This window comes from Haliotis rufescens, unplaced genomic scaffold (assembly GCF_023055435.1).
Source record: "Haliotis rufescens isolate VD_foot unplaced genomic scaffold, xgHalRufe1.0.p SCAF_16, whole genome shotgun sequence".
Taxonomy (NCBI): Eukaryota; Metazoa; Mollusca; class Gastropoda; order Lepetellida; family Haliotidae; genus Haliotis; species Haliotis rufescens.
The window spans coordinates 2002636-2015721 of record NW_025963846.1 but is presented as its reverse complement, the minus strand read 5'-3'; the positions used below and the strand labels follow the sequence as shown (position 1 = coordinate 2015721).

Genomic DNA, 13086 nt, shown 5'->3' with positions numbered 1-13086 from the left:
TCGCAAAAAGGTGAGCATATATGCTGCCTAACTGGTCACTACAGCAACAAACACATGCAAAGGCAAGTCCATTGTACGATTCCGACTATATCATAAGCATGTGTTTTTGAATCACTGTCAAACAGTGATGATAACTGGTGTTCAGGAATAGGTGAGCATATCCTGCCCCATCAGTAAAACTCATCACAAGTACATGCAAAGGCAAGTCAATTGTTCACCTGAACATATTGTACAAGTCAAAATAGGGAATGGCATCTGAAATCATTTTGTGTGTCATGTCTACTTCATGACTTTCTTCTGATATTTTCTCAGTTAAACTGCAGAATAAGAACCCAAAGCAAACCTGCAAATATCATCGTCTGTTGACAAAAAATGATAGAATCAATATTTGATGTTGTCAAGCAATAAGTCTTACTTGTGTAAGAATATGAGGGTAAAAACGAGGAAATTTTATCACAATCAGGATTTGGTATTCTCTAAAGTTTAGGCATTATTCTTGGTTGATAATGTCAAAATTAATTTCTTTGAATAACAACTAACAATTAAGGTGAGCTACAGTGCCCTATGATAATTTTTGTGAAGATAATCTGTTAATTGGAGACATTTTTATAACACTTATTGAAGCACACACTTCAGATATTTGCTTTAATTGGGAATGGTTTAAAAGGGAAGACCATAAAATATTGTTGAAAATCGTGTCTTGCAAGTGATAAATTCCCCCAAGCAAAGAAGACCCATTAGTTAGAGCACCAATAGAGGTTTTACAAGAAAATCAGTTTTACAAGATGTGAAAACCCTGAAAACCTTCCAAATTGAATATCTGACAAATTATATAAAACCCACAAGTTTAATTTTCACATTTCACATGTTTTCTTCCGACATGAAGTGCGCACTCCTATCATGTGGTGACTTGAAATAATTCCTCAATAATTTCTGTAATTTGACAAAAAGCGTCGCTTTGAAACAGGGCTTAGATTTGCGGAGAAATCAGGCAATGTTGAAATTTCTTCTCGAGCAAATGTCTGAAGCACTGTATCAACTTAAAGATCTAAGCCGCTGCTAAAGGAAAGAGCAAATCCATTGACATATGCTTATCAAAGGTTTTCCTGTCATTGACTTTTGATGTAAGAATACTACAAAACTTCTAATCTGATGAAAAGCGTGTGGCCCATGTAATTTGGAAATCTGTAATGGAGTCACTTTCAGAGAGACTGTTGTCATTTACGAGGTTTCCCTTGATTTCTATTGGAACACGGCTTGAGTCATTTGGCTTCACAGAATAGTCAGAATTTGAGAAAATGCTTTGGCCAGGGAAGCTGTTGTTTGTTAAAAAGACGTGACTCTTGGCACTGAGAAGGAATCTAGAATCAATCTGGCCATGCGTTCCCATTTGTAAGGTGTTTTGATCTGTTTTGTTGACGGATGTGTGGTTGTTATTTTGTTCCTCCTTTTCCAAGTAGTTGCTGTTAAAAGTTGTGTACCATTAAACCTCAAATGGTTTCGTCAGGGTCTTTTGCTGATCAGATGCGTGTTTGGGATGAAGTGAATGGCCTATTGAGAGGGAACTATGTCAATTGGCAGTTCTTGCAAGTTGGGTTGGTTAATCAGTCATTTAGAACTGGCTTTGATATTCTTAACTTAAATTTTATGATGTAGATAAAGTTAGCAGTTCATGGTGATCCACAAATGTCTTCTTTCACAAATGGACCGCCTCCGTGGTCTAATGGTAGAGCATCCGCCCGGAGAGCGGAAGGTCCAGGGTTCGATCCCCAGCCGCATCATACCGAAAGACGTTAAAAGATGGTACTTGTTGTTACCCTGTCTGGCGCTCGGCATTAAAGGGCTAAAACAAGGACTGGTCGGCTCGGAGTCGGTATACTGTGTCTGAGTAGGGTATGAATACTAGGGTAGGGTATACAACTGCGGCATGGTATCTCAGTGTGTGCTAGCACTATAAATCGGCATCAGTCCGGACTAGTACAAGCAGCCACACACACACACATACACGTGCATGCATGTCGCTATATAAGTGCAATAATCTTGGACGTGACGTTAAACCCCATTTCACCTCACCTCTTTCACAAATGGAAGAGGGTGGCCCAGTTGTCTAAGGTGCCATAATGTACTATGCAGTCTTACATCACCTAGGAGTGCCAGAAAATGGTTCCAGGCTTGTCAACACCATACTCGTGCTTGTGGGTCTTCTTGAAGTGGTATAAATGTCGAGGACTTGCATCACTTGAGAGTTCCTCCCACATCAGGCTAGCACTCCGGGATGTCACTGCAATACTGTTCAAAGTGGCCTTGAACCAAACTCAATCACCCACCCACAAAAGCCACACAAGCCACACCTTTGTATTTGATGGTTTACAGATTCAGCGTTACAAACGAGCATGGTTTCTCTTTTATTTCAACAGCTTTATATTAAAGTGAAATTCCATAATGGAGAAGTCGAGAGAGAGTGAGTTAGTTCTATATCCTGAATCAACGCCAACAGATTCGAGTGATTTCTCCAACTTAAGTGGTTGATAAATCATTTTTATTTTATTTTGCATAATGACCTATACAGGCCTCAAAGTTTAAACTTTTACCAAGTAGCCATATGGCTACAAGTATTTTTTTCCAGGTAGCAGTGGTAAAATCATGAAGTCAAGCCAATATTGTAGGTAGCCAAAAGCATTTGAAATTATCTTTATCAAATAACTATTACTGTATTCGACGTAATAAGCGCCCAGGGTACTCTCAAAATAAGAAATAGTGGGCTCTTATTAGAATGTTATTTTGGTGAAGAAAACAGAGTTAAAAGATAAATTTCGTGGTTTATGCTGACAGCCTGAAATGTTTATATACGAGGGATATATTTTTCCAGAATTTAATTGCCCATAATTAAGGGTGCATATAACACACGAGTGCGTATTATACGCGAATAAATAAGTCTTGAGTACATTGATCAATTGTAAGGGGTGCTAATTGGAATTGTTCACTAGCCAATATATTAGCAAAAATCGCCGTGGGCGCTTATTTCGTCGAATACGGTATAATATGTACAAGTTACAGCACCAGTCTTGAAATTGTATCTTAATGGAAACTGTACTTGAATTTTGTTACTTGTGACTTGAACAATGATGCAATTTATGTTACTAGACTATATAGGTATGTCCTTGCTTATCCAATGAGCATTGTTAACTAAAATAAAGTATGAATTACATTAATTTATATGTATTTTGGTTCATTGTTGACTTTTAGAAGGAATTATTTGCGAGTACAATTATTAGTAGACATGTTTTCCAATATCAGCTGTCATTTATATTTGTGCCTACAGATGTGTAGCAATAGAATTTAGTCGCCACAAGATATTTTTATAGGGAGTCATTTGGCTACTTCTGAATTTTAGACAGTAGACAAACTGAAAATTAGGTCGCATTGGCTACCATTTTATTCACAAGATTGAGGCCTGCTATAGTTGCATCAGTTTTATTTGTTTAACTATTCATGTTAAACTGCGGCATGGTATCTCAGTGGGCTAGCACTATAAATCAGCATCAGTCCGGACTAATACAAGCAGCCACACACACATACACGTGCATGCACGTCGCTATATAAGTGCAATAATCTTGGACGCGACGTTAAACCCATTTTCACCTCTCCTCACCTCACTGTGATTGATATGCACATTCGTATGATATGATATGATATGATATGATATGGTACTTGTTGTTACCCTGTCTGGCGCTCGGCATTAAGGGGCTAAAACAAGGACTGGTCGGCTCGGAGTCAGTATACTGTGTCTGAGTGGGGTATTCATGTTAAACTGCGGCATGGTATATCAGTGGGCTAGCACTATAAATCAGCATCAGTCCAGACTAGTACAAGCAGCCACACACACACACATACACGTGCATGCACGTCGCTATATAAGTGCAATAATCTTGGACGCGACGTTAAACCCCTTTCACCTCACCTGTTTAACTGCATGTTCAGAATGGCCTGTGAATACCTGGCCTCGGAATCGACTGCAACAAGGATATCATCATAATGGTTTACGTAATGGAGAAAACACTTGAACGAAAAAGTTCAAGTAATTTCTCTGACTTAAACCATGTTATGGTTGATGTATAATTTCTCTCTTGTTTTGCATAATGACCTCCAGTTGTGTCAGTTTTGCTGAAATACATGTTTAGAATGGCCAGTAATCAACTGCAAGAACAATAGCATGACGTCATCAGAATGGTACCATCTGAGGAAGGAAAATGTGGATTTTGTATGGGAAATATGGTACATGTATGATGTCCATAGTCCATGCATAACAAATGGTCCCGTGAAGATCCAGGGTAGAATAAGTCTTCAGCAACCCATTCTAGCCATAAAAGGCGACTATGCTTGTCGTAAAGGGCGACTAATTGGATCGAGTGGTCAGGCTCGCTGACTTGGTTGATGCATGTCATTGTATCCCAATTGCTTGGATTGATGCTCATGATGTCAATCACTGGATTGACTGGATTATTTACAGACCGTCGTCATACAGTTAGAATATTGTTGAGTGCGGCGTTAAACAACAAACAAACAAAGTGTGACAAATGCAAACAGGCTGTGGCTAAATTTTCATTGACTCTTGTTGTCATCGTCACATCTCACTTTCCATTGTCTAAGTTGTCATAGTTTGCTCTGCAGGGTTGCATCCCTTGCGCATGACAGAAACCTCTGATTGTGGGTTCAAATCCTTATTCTCCCAATTATGTTCCTAGGTTTGTCAGCACCAAACCTGTGGGTTTCATCAAAGTGGTAAACGTCTAAGACCTGTGTAACGGCCATAAAATTTTCAAGTCCCGTGATGGGATTCGAACCACGGACCTTCTGATCTGAGGTCGGACGCCTTGTCCACATGACCAAAGAGGTTAACCCCGTCAGCAAGCTGATAAGGTAAGGATGTCATCTGTGGGATGACTCCACGCCCTGCTACATACTCCCCCGTCAACAGAAGGCACGTCCTGGGCCGCATAGTAGGGTACTGAGGCTTATTTTGCTCAAATTTAATATGAACGTGCTCAGCCCCACGTTGGGTGCCAATGTAACGGCCATAAAATTTCCGAGTCCCGTGATGGGATTCGAACCACGGACCTTCTGATCTGAGGTCGGACGCCTTGTCCACAAGACCAAAGAGGTTAACCCCGTCAGCAAGCTGATAAGGTAAGGATGTCATCTGTGGGATGACTCCACGCCCTGCTACACCTGCATCAATTCGGGCTTTCCCCCCACATGAAGCAAATGCACCGTGATATAACTGGAATACAATTAAAAGAATTTATCTTTCTATATGACTACAGGAACCAGTGACAATACACCATTGGAGCAGCTTCCTGTAGCCATTAAACCAACACTTCACTAAAGTCTTTCCTCATCATGAAGCAAACAGATTTCTCCATCAACACAAAAACTCTTGCAAGGAATAGGTGTAGGACAATTTGAACAAAGTCTTAGGCCATGCTAGGTCCTTGTATGACCAGTTTCAAGATGAAGTGAGCTACAAGTTTCATTGGAGAGAAGCACTGCCTGATGACAGAGGAGTGTAAACTCAGATTGCATTAAGATGCTTGGCTTTATTGCTTCTTAGGAAATTCTTCTTCAAGTGAGGCTACTGGTAGTTTTGGCACTGAAGCTGAGCACCAACAACAACTGGACGGGAGAGAAAAGCCAGGTGTGCTTAGACTGCTTAACCTTCGACACAGTTGTGTCAACAAGATGCTCAACTATTTAAAATATTTTCACTACTGCCAAAATAAGGATGGCATGTGCCTATTCTCAAGTGGCAACTCTTCATAACAAGATACATTATTCATGGCATTTTTCAGGAGCGTCATAGAAACCATGTCATGTCGTTTACCGATTAAGAAAGTCTGTGGTCATGTTCTGTCCAATTTCTGCCGAAAGCGTTTGAGTCTGCTAGGCTGACCTTTTTAACGTTGTCGGTTTAAGTTGATATAGGCGTTAATATCCATACCTTATGAAAGTATTCAAGTACTTCTAATAAAAATGGGGGCGGTCGGGTAGCCTAGTGGTTAAAGCGTTCGCTCGTCACGCCGAAGACCCGGGTTCGAATCCCGACATGGGTACAATGTGTGAAGCCCATTTCTGGTGTCCCCCGCCGTGATATTGCTGGAATATTGCTAAAAGCGGCGTAAAACCAAACTCACTCACTCACTCACTTTAATAAAAATGTAATTCTGAGCAGAACCATTCAATATATCACTAAAATGATTGACGTTATATTTACTAAAGAAAAATGAAAATAAAATTACCAGATTATGAACAGATATATTCATATCAGCAAGGTCATGTGTTTTTGTTTTTGTTTCTCTTTAATGCCAGATATGAAAATGTCTACCATTCTGGGATAATTCTTGTGAGAATATAGAATCCCACTGACCCTCGTCTTCCCGAGGCAAGCGTGTCCACTAACTTAGATCAAAGGCCACATCAAGGGCACTTTTCTTGGTTCGACCCTGTGCCACCTTGTGTAGATCACAAGTTGTGCCCCTTGTATTGAAAACACGATGTCCAATCAGATCGCAGTTCTTATCACGTATAGCTTCGCCAAGATTGAGACTACCATTGGCAATCACCTAGCTGATTAGATAATGAAAACATTTGCTATTTCATCCCTGACACAAAAACACAGGCAATCATTTGGGGTTTTAAAAGATGAAAAAGACATATTTGTGTCAACAAAGACAGGCAATGGTAAATCTCTTTCATACGAATGTGTACAGTTGTGGATGTTGGTCGTTGATTTTGTGAAACCTTCTCTAATTGGACTATCAATATGTGTGCTGGTCCAATCATATTTAACACAGGGAAGTGGGCTTGATGTGGCAAGGGTGGCAACAAGACTTTGATAGAAAAGGCAAGTGGACGCTCTTCCTTCGGGAAGAAGATTGCCCTTGACTCAAATCTATCCCAGGGAAACATTTCCAGAAGTTGTCATCCCTTCTCTGTAGTGGTTTGGTAGCCTCGTAGTTAAAGCATTCGCACATCACACCTAAAGCCTGGGTTTGATTCCCTACATAGGTAAAATTTTAAAGCTGATTTGTGGTTTCCCCTACAATGATGGTGCTGGAATATTGCTAAAATGGTCTTAAACTAAACTCACTGTCCTGTAGATGCTCATAATTATTTCTGAGATAACGTTCTTCTGAAATTCCATACAGACTTGCATTCCACAGATTGTATTCATAGTTGTACAATAATTCCAGATTTTATTTTACACTCCAGAGGAGGAACAGCTTCAAAAGCAAATAACACCCACTACTGAAGGAACAAGAACAAAAATGTAAACTATTCTCTTGAAGTATTTGCTGTGTGTCTCCATAATGAGACAGCATTTCTACATTAGCCCTCCACCTATACTTGTTGAGATTGTGTCAGAAAACAGAACAGTTACATGTCAGACTCTTGTGAAGGAAATTAAGGTCAAACAGGCTCGATGACCAAGCTCCTAACTCAAGTGTTTCTCAAGAAGGATATATCGAAGCAGAAGAGGGCTGATTTTAGAGTTATCAGCTGGCTCGAGACTCTTCTTCTCCACTTCTGCACATCGTCCTTAGATTGAATTGGTTCTTGTAAAGGATTCTTTGATGCTTAGATTTAGCTGTTGGCATGAAATTGTTATAATGGCATATTTTATTAATTTCTATTTTACTTTTGTTTACAATTTGATGGTGTTTGATAAGGTTTTCTATGGTTAACCAAGCAACCAACTTTTTACTTGATGATGGTCAAATAGTATTAGGTAAAGGTTTGTACAGGTGCAGTAAGATTATCACTTGGTATGATGGGTAAAGGTCGGTACAGGTGTACTAAGATTATCACTTGGTGTGATGGGTAAAGGTTGGTACAGGTGTACTAAGATTATCACTTGGTATGATGGGTAAAGGTTGGTACAGGTGAAATAAGATTATCACTCGGCATGATGGGTAAAGGTTGTACAGGTGTACTAAGATTATCACTTGGTATGATGGGTAAAGGTTGGTACAGGTGTACTAAGATTATCACTTGGTATGATGGGTAAAGGTTGGTACAGGTGAAATAAGATTATCACTCGGCATGATGGGTAAAGGTTGTACAGGTGTACTAAGATTATCACTTGGTATGATAGGTAAAGGTTGTACAGGTGAACTAAGATTATAACTTGGTATGATGGGTGAAAATAAGATTAACATTTGTTTTTCAGAATATCATCTGTTATGACAGTAATTTAAACTGGCAGCTATGATTGTGTATCAACGTACCCAAACAGTGCGGAATGTTGCTCATAATATCAGTCACTGGATTGCCTCGTCCAGACTTGATTATTTACAGGCTGCTGTCATGATGCTGGAATTCTGCTGAGTGTGCCATTAGGAAACAGACACAGACTTTTGTTTAACTGAATATTTTTTGTAGAAAAGTTGGTTCACATTTGATGACCTATTTATCATAGCATTAACCAGCTAGACATAAGACCACACCAAATCTGACATCAACAAGACACAGTGTGTTATATTAGCTGGTTAAAATCCCATCACACAACCTTTGATATTCAGCCAGCAAGACCTATGGCCTTAAATAAGGAAGATAAGATTATTTGTTCAATGAACTATGCATGATGTATTTGATGTTACTCGTAGATGTATAGCCTTAAACCTTTCCAAGCAGCTAATCACTCAAACTTCCCAGAAAATATCGAAACATACGGTTTACAACCATTTAAGGCTGACATCTAAGCCAAGATTAAGAGAACATCATCGTCTGGCGGAGATCATATGATGTCACAATGACACATCAATGGTTGTTAATGATGTAGTTTAGTTCTTCTTTGATCCTTGTGCTCTTCTTTTTTTTCTCTTTTTTAACACAGGATGTAAACGTATTCTTCCATTTCTGTACAAGATGACATAATGTTTGGTAAGTAGGGAATGATCACTGCCAGTTTAAATTACTTTCATGACAGACAATATCCTGGAAAACAAATCTTATTTTTTCCCATCATACCAAGTGCTAATCTTACTAGAACTGTACTAACCTTTACACCTCCTCCGTGGTCTAATGGTAGAGCGTCCGCCGGGAGAGCGGAAGGTCCGGGTTCGATCCCCGACCGCGTCATACCAAAAGACAATAAAAGATGGTATTTGTTGTTACCCTGTCTGGCGCTCGGCATTAAGGGGCATACTGTGTCTGAGTGGGGTATTCATGTTAAACTGCGGCATGGTATCTCAGTGAGCTAGCACTATAAATCGGCATCAGTCTGGACTAGTACAAGCAGCCACACACACACACATACATGTGCATGCACGTCGCTATATAAGTGCAATAATCTTGGAAGCGACGTTAAACACCATTTCACCTCACCTACTAACCTTTACCCATCATACCAGACCCCTGAAGATCCGGGGTAGAATAGGTCTTTAGCAACCCATGCTTGCCGTAAAAGGTGACAATGCTTGTTGGTAGAGGCGACGAAAGGGATCAGGTGGTCAGGCTCGCTGACTTGGTTGAAGCATGTCATTGATACCATCGATCGATGCTCATGATGTCAATCACTGGATTGTCTGGTCCAGACACGATTATTTACAGACTGCCATCATATAGCTGGAATATTGCTGTGTGCAGCGTAAAACAAACCAAACCATCATACCAAGTGATAATCTTAGTACAACTGTGGGGGCATGGGTGGCTCAGTTGTCTATGGCGCCGCGATTCACTGTGCAGAGTTGCATCCCTTGGGCATGCCAGAATTCTATGATTGTGGGTTCGAAACCCGGTTCACCCCAATTATGTTTCTAGGTTCGTCAGCACCATACCCATGCTCGTGGGTAAATGTTTAAGACCTGCATCACTTCGGGCTTGCCTCCTACATTAAGCTGACAATTCGTGATATAACTGCAATGCTGTTAAAAGCGGCATTAAACCCAACTCAATCACTCACTCTCTACTACATCTGTACTATGTTTTAGTGGTTAATATCTTTGACCTGAGGTTGTGACTCTTGGTATTCCTCCCACTCTAAGTGATGATACAGAAATACTGGTTGCAACAGCATTAAACCCAACCCACTCACTCACCCACTCCAACACATCAAGTTATGGTCCAGCCCTTGAAGCATTAAAACACTCATTTACTTTTCGTAACATGCCTGACAACACATTCCATTATCTTAAGCATGCCATCTCATAAAAAAGGTATTACTATCCTAAACCCGCATCTATTGCCCCACCATCATGCTAGTCCGTCTTCCACTTCTGTGATTATGAATATTGTACAGTGCCCATGTCTGTGACATACAAGCAAAAACCATTACCATAAACTTATATTTTGTTCACTTGATTTCAGTATAACAGTGTGGGCTGGTGTCAGCTGTCAGATCTAAGGGACGGCAGCCTCTCCCTCGTCATTAGAAACTCATCTTGAAGCTGCTTAACTATCGGTTGCAGCTTTTCTGGCACGTCATTAAAGATCTACAAAGCAATCCAAGTAGGCGATACAATATATACATTTTTTTAAGTCAGTCACTTTGCCAAGGAAATGGCCGTGTTTAAAGGGTTTGAAATGCTGTGTTTTGCTCTATCTGTGTCAGCGTACACAACTTTGGAAGTCACTCCAGCCGAAGGAGTCTCTTCACTAGTCCAATTCTTGACCACTTGGACGCAGTCATGTTGGCAATTTCTATGATTAGGACTAATTTTATTGCCTCTAGCAAGTAATTGCTTTGAACCAATTTTCTAGCATACCTATCGTTTCTACATTTAAAGGACTTCCGTCTAACGTCAGTGCGGAGGTATATCAATTAGGAGGTACAAACACAACAACTTGATGACCAGCTCTATACAGAGGATCATTCCACAGGATGTTCGGATGACAGCCCTGAGTTGTCATTGTCTTCAGTAGTTCCTTTGTTCCTTGCTAGGGTCCCTCATTGTCAGTGAGGACGGAGTTTGAAGGGTTTGTGTGCTAGTTTGTGGTCTCGGAGGAACGTAGTCAGGTGATCCTGGACTGGGAAATGGAAAAAAAAATGAAAAAAGGAATAAAATGTCTTATACGATTTATTGCTTCCAAGCCAATAACAAATCACTGTTGGGTTTTAAGAAACATTTTTTAGATTTTGTAGTCACTTGAAGTCTTGCTTTGTATTGTATGGTGTTTAAAGTATGAAAAATACAAGGATTTTGAAGTTGTTATGAAGAGAAATAAGTGTTGTTATTTTTGTGTGTGTGTTTGTTTGTTGTTCAGAACATAACAATACTGTTTTTTGTAGATAGAAATTATCTAAAATACGAGGAATAATGATTCTATGGTAATGCTTCTATTCACACTATTAAATAGTGAAGGTATCTATGTTAAAGACATTTATATTAATAATTTTTTTGAATGCATACACTTCGACCTAAAAAAATAACCTTTCATTAAATAATGTGATTTGTCATGAATGCAATGGGCCATTTAATTTAATTTAAATCTTCTTCTTTTTTAAATTTAGCTGGAGTCAAAGAGTATAATTTACATTTTCATGGTTTGTATTGGAATCAGTTGCAGTGATGAAGAGATTTTGAATTTGAAAATAATAACTTAAAAGTTTTGACCCTTACAAATCAATTTTAAGTTTATTATATGAAGGATAGTAGTTTAAAGTTTTATTTCTCTTCAGTGAAAAAAGGTTCAAAAAGTCACTGGAGGTGAATTTTGATCCTGCACTGTACAGTCTGTGAAGACTATGTGTCTATGAGCAGTGATGTGTGTCAGATGACATCATCCAGGTTTTATTGAAACGTGGAACTTGACAGCTTACACGAAGGCTTACACGCACAGAGTGAAGGCTCTTGGCTTCAGCTGCAAGGTTGTTGATGTAAATGTAGATGTCATCAACTTCTTCATGATAGTGGGGGCACGGGTGGCCCAGTCGTCTGAGGCGCCGCGGTTCGCTGTGCAGAGTTGCGTCCCTATGATTGTGGGTTCGAATCCCAGTTCGCCCTGATTATGTTTCTAGGTTTGTCAGCATCATACCATGCTCGTGGGTTTCACCGAAGTGGTAAACGTCTGAGACCTTCATCACTTGGGGCTTTCCTCCCACATTAAGCTGACACGCTGTGATATAACTGGAATACTGTTAAAAGCGGCGTTAGTCCAACTCACTCACTCTTCATGATAGTCTCAGGGACTCCACAATCTTTTACCAATTTCCAGTATTATGTACCATATATGTTGAAATTTCTGTATTTCTGGTCATTGTTGACTTTTAGAAGAAGAATTCGCGATTATAGATCGTTTAGCAGATGTGTTTACCACGATCAGCTGTTCATTTCATTGACATGAGGGAAATGACAATCTGTCGTTATCAGATTTCTAGGTCAGGCCACAAAGTTAAAAAAAATTCAAAGGAGCCGCTTGGCTCCCAAATGCTTTTTTCAAGGAGCCAAATAGAATTTCAAGGAGCCAAGACAAAATGTAAGGAGCCAAAAGTAATGACTTGTAATTTAACCGAGCTTCTGCATAACAAAACACAAAAAAAACCATTAGTTTGAATAATCAGTTTTATATCATGAACAACAACTGTTGTTGAAGCTTTTGAGTTTTTCAGACAATAATTACTTTTAATATTGTTTCAATTAATTTCGGCGAAATCGTGTGTGAAGCGATCCGAAGATCGCACAACTAACGGTTATTAACAGAAACCACGGTCAGATTACCGCTATTGACGCCTTGAAACGAACTTTAGTTGACAGAGAATGGATACATATGTCATAAATGCCATACTTTGACTCGTTAAAAGTCATATTTGTTTTTGATGGACGATTCTATGTCAACACGTAATTCTCGCGATCACGGGTGAGCCTTGACGGTGACTGGTCAGACTGTGTGTTCCATGTAAAACCATGTAATACCCAGTAATAGCAATCAGCTGCTTCACTTAGGGTTACTATTATTTCAAATATGTTTAGAAAAAGCTGCATCTAAATTAACAAGATATTGGAATATATTATTCCTGATAAAAAAATAGTTTCAGATATAATTTTTGCCGATCCTTGCATTAAAACCCTGTAAAGTTATATTATTGGG

General features: G+C 39.5%; 1 protein-coding gene across 2 annotated transcripts in view; it reads left to right on the top strand.

Moving 5' to 3' along the window:
- The window catches only part of LOC124144883, a 381519-nt gene that overhangs the window by 168927 nt on the left and 199506 nt on the right, over positions 1-13086 (top strand). The window contains exon 5 of one of the 2 annotated variants that reach the window (XR_007221550.1): positions 10366-10506. Coding sequence is in view for 1 of the 2 variants with exons in the window: in XM_046514495.2 (XP_046370451.2) it covers positions 10366-10443 (78 nt within the window). In the remaining variant the exon portion in view is untranslated. Of the gene's footprint in view, positions 1-10365; positions 10717-13086 lie in introns of those variants that run through there. The other variant, XM_046514495.2, reaches the window with a different exon arrangement.